At 36.4% G+C, this 3539-nt stretch overlaps 1 protein-coding gene across 1 annotated transcript; it reads left to right on the top strand.

The window, feature by feature from the left end:
- Positions 1-826: 826 nt before the first annotated feature.
- LOC123865932 (sucrose-6-phosphate hydrolase-like) lies at positions 827-2809 on the top strand. The gene has a single exon (XM_045907151.1). The coding sequence runs from the start codon at positions 885-887 to the stop codon at positions 2337-2339; it is 1455 nt and encodes a 484-aa protein (XP_045763107.1). The 5' UTR covers positions 827-884; the 3' UTR covers positions 2340-2809.
- Positions 2810-3539: the final 730 nt, after the last annotated feature.

Consider the following 3539-nt stretch of genomic DNA (forward strand, 5'->3'; position numbering starts at 1 on the left):
TATTCGGTTTCAAAGTTACGCGGTCTTAAAAATTTCATACAAATCTTTGAGCCCCTGTAATTTTAAAACTACATATTTTTAGAAAAATCTAAAACACCACAGACACAGATATTAGTTTCTAGAATATGTCTGCAAAATTTCATGGACTTTGGTTGCTTAATATTCAAATGAAATTGGAACTACGATTGTATGAAACGAGTGGAAACGAGTGACGGAGAGAGCCCTGTTAAGCGAGCTGCTGGTCAAAGCAACGCATTTTCATAATCTTCGATTGTTGCTTTTTCAGGAGCATAATTTTAATAGATATTATAAACTTGTTTGAAGGCAAGGGAACCAACAGGACCCTATTACTAAGCCTCCGGTGTCCATCCGTCCGACCGTCTGTCTGCCAGTGGGCTGTATCTCGTGAACTGTAAAATGTAGAGAGTTGAAATTTTCACAGAATGTGTATTTCTATATTGCCGCTATAACAACAAATAACAAAAAATTGAAAACAGTCACCATGAAAACAATTTAAAAGGGGGTATATCTTATGTGACGGTACGGAATCCTTTGTGTGCGAGTCCACTTGCGCTTGACCGTTTTTTTACCTACTTCCCAAAACGATACTCGAAGGAGACAGTACCGAGGCCGCATCCTACCTTTTCCTTAAACTCACGTATCACCATTATAATAAAATTCTTAACCCGTATATTTTCTCTACACCTGCTATCTAGTTGACGTATTTGTAATCGTACAGAGCGTTACAAATTTGTATAACAAAAATCCATTATCCGCAATGTAAGCAGGTAAAATTATGACACGACTTTACCGCTATATAATAACTTTACAGAAGCGGAAACAAATTATTCTTGTCTCAGCTGTCTTCGCTCCTCATTGTAACAATGAGAGTAATTTTCAATACTTTAACATTACTTTTGTTTCTTTACAGCATCAATGGAGAGATCACCAATTGTCGCTACTATCCACGGTATCACGCTGCGCCACCATACGGCTGGATGAATGATCCCAATGGATTAACATTTTTCAAAAATAATTACCACCTCTTCTACCAATTTAATCCTGACTCTGCTTTGGTACCCGGAACAGCTCACTGGGGACATATGAAAAGTACCAATCTTGTTCACTGGCAACACCTTCCGATAGCAATGTATCCAAACAATACCTACGATAGAAGCGGAGTATTCTCAGGCAGCGCTTTAATAGAAGACGGTAAAATGTATTTATACTATACAGCTCATATAAACCATCCCGGGGAGACACCCGATCACGAGGAGAGCCAGGCCCTCGCTATTAGCGAAGACGGAGTCAACGTGGTGAAATATGAAAATAATCCTATCATCCTCGGCGCAGGGCGCCAACCAGACATCAGAGATCCTAAAATTTGGAAACACGGTGATACCTATTACTTAGTTCTGGGTAATAAATTTATTAAAAATGATACAGAGCTCGGCCGCGTGCTTTTATATTCATCAAAAGATAAATACAACTGGGAAGAAGATTCTATTGTCGCTGCATCCGATGGACCACTCGGTTACATGTGGGAATGTCCCGACTTCTTCCAGATTGGTGGCTATTTTGTACTTCTATTTTCGCCTCAAGGAGTTAAACCAGAAGGAGATAAGTTCTTAAATCTTTACCAATGTGGCTATATAGTTGGAAGTTTTGATTACGTGACACGAAAATTCGTACCCAAAACTGAATTCCGGGAACTGGATCACGGCCATGATTTTTATGCAACGCAGTCTATTCTGGATAACAAGAAAAGGAGATTGGTTTTAGCATGGAACGATATGTGGGAAACGAACTACGCTGAACAAAATGATGGCTTTACAGGACAGATGACATTACCGAGGATATTGACGCTTACGAAAGACTTGCGTTTGCTTCAAAGGCCTGTGCCTGAAATCAGAGAAGCTAGAGACAATGTTATTTGCACTGGAAGAGCTTCGGGTGGTACCAGTGTTACATTAGCTGACAAAGCCGGTGAAGTGAATATCAGGGCATCTCCGTCGAGTGATTTAGAATTGTCTATCGAGGGAAAAAACAGGTCAGTTCTGATTTATTATGACGCGACAAATGGTCAAATATCCCTCGACCGGGGCGGTGATGATGGCCTTCGTCGCACGGAATGGAAACCAAAGTATATACTCAAAATGACCATTTTTATCGATGCAAGTTCCGTTGAAGTATTCTGTGGTGATGGTGAAGTGACCATGTCCAGTCGATTTTTCATCGATGGACCATTGAGCGTGAGATTAGGAGATAACTGTGAAGTTGAACAATTCCGTGTGATTAATCTGAAGCGTACTATACCAGTTGATTGTTCTGATGAATAAAACGACGCTTGATTACGTAAAATTTTAATTTGTACGAAATACGATAAAATTGTACTTTAACTCTAAATTATTTAAATTCGCTAGGCACCAAATAAAGTTCAACCAAATTTTAAACGTATTTTCAAAAATTTTCAGTAGAAGCTACTTGTATTTTGTTTGTTTTATTAATTCTAATTGGAAAGTGTCATATTATCATTAACTTATTTTTATTAATTATTTTTTATTGAAATGTTAATTTATTCACTTTTAATTAGCTGATTACACTTCTATCTACTAAAGTACTAATTTTCATTTAGTTCATATTCCAATTTCGTTTAATTTTATGCATCGATAACATTTTTGGTACATAGATCAATGAATGCAAAAGTAAAAAAAAAACTATAGGTACTTGTTTAATAATTTTATTTATTCTTTTGTAATTATCTGCTTAGTATCATTTTATTTTTTGTACAATTAAATAAATAACTGTTTTGTTTTCTTTTATTTTAACTGTTTTGTAACAACTTAGCAATGGCAATTGGCATTCTTATAAAAAGTTATTGAAAGAATACCTACGTAAGAACTGGTAGTTTTTCAGAAAATGATATATTTATAGACCTACCTACCTACCAGCTTAATGGATAGCCTGTATACATGACTGTACGACACTGGTTAAGTACCACTTTCCGAAACGATTTCGTAAATTTCAGTAACCATTAAGAAAATTCTTCCTTATCTTCATTTTGCTGAGTTTATTCAGCTAGGTACCTTTTTTATTGCTCATTGTTGTGTTTTCTTAGGTATATATTATATTATTTATATAGTCGTAGGAAGAATTTGTATGATTTTTGAAAAATAAGTGTGTGTTGAGCTATGACATTTTGTAAGTAACCGATCATCTGCCTGTGGGATCTTTTTGATTTTCCGGGATATAAAATGGCTATGTCTTTCCATGGGATGAACCAAATGTAACAAAATGTCTTGTTAAAAGCCACAGACACAGATATTTTTTTATTTTTTATTTAAACAATATTAGCCATGCTAATCATAACTAATACTCCCCTTTCCCCTCCAATTAAGCGTAAAGCTTGTGCCAGGAGTGGGTACGACAATAGTGCAATGGGTGGGGTTAGAACCGCCGATCTTTCGGAATTCAGTCCGCTCCTCAACCGTTGAGCTATCGAGGTTCAATTTAGAATTCTTTATTGCAGTACACAAACA

Source organism: Maniola jurtina, chromosome 6, assembly GCF_905333055.1.
Source record: "Maniola jurtina chromosome 6, ilManJurt1.1, whole genome shotgun sequence".
NCBI lineage: Eukaryota > Metazoa > Arthropoda > Insecta > Lepidoptera > Nymphalidae > Maniola > Maniola jurtina.

Coding starts and splice junctions, on each gene's coding strand:
- LOC123865932 (XM_045907151.1), top strand. CDS start 885: ATGAGAGTAATTTTCAATACTTTAACATTACTTTTGTTTCTTTACAGC.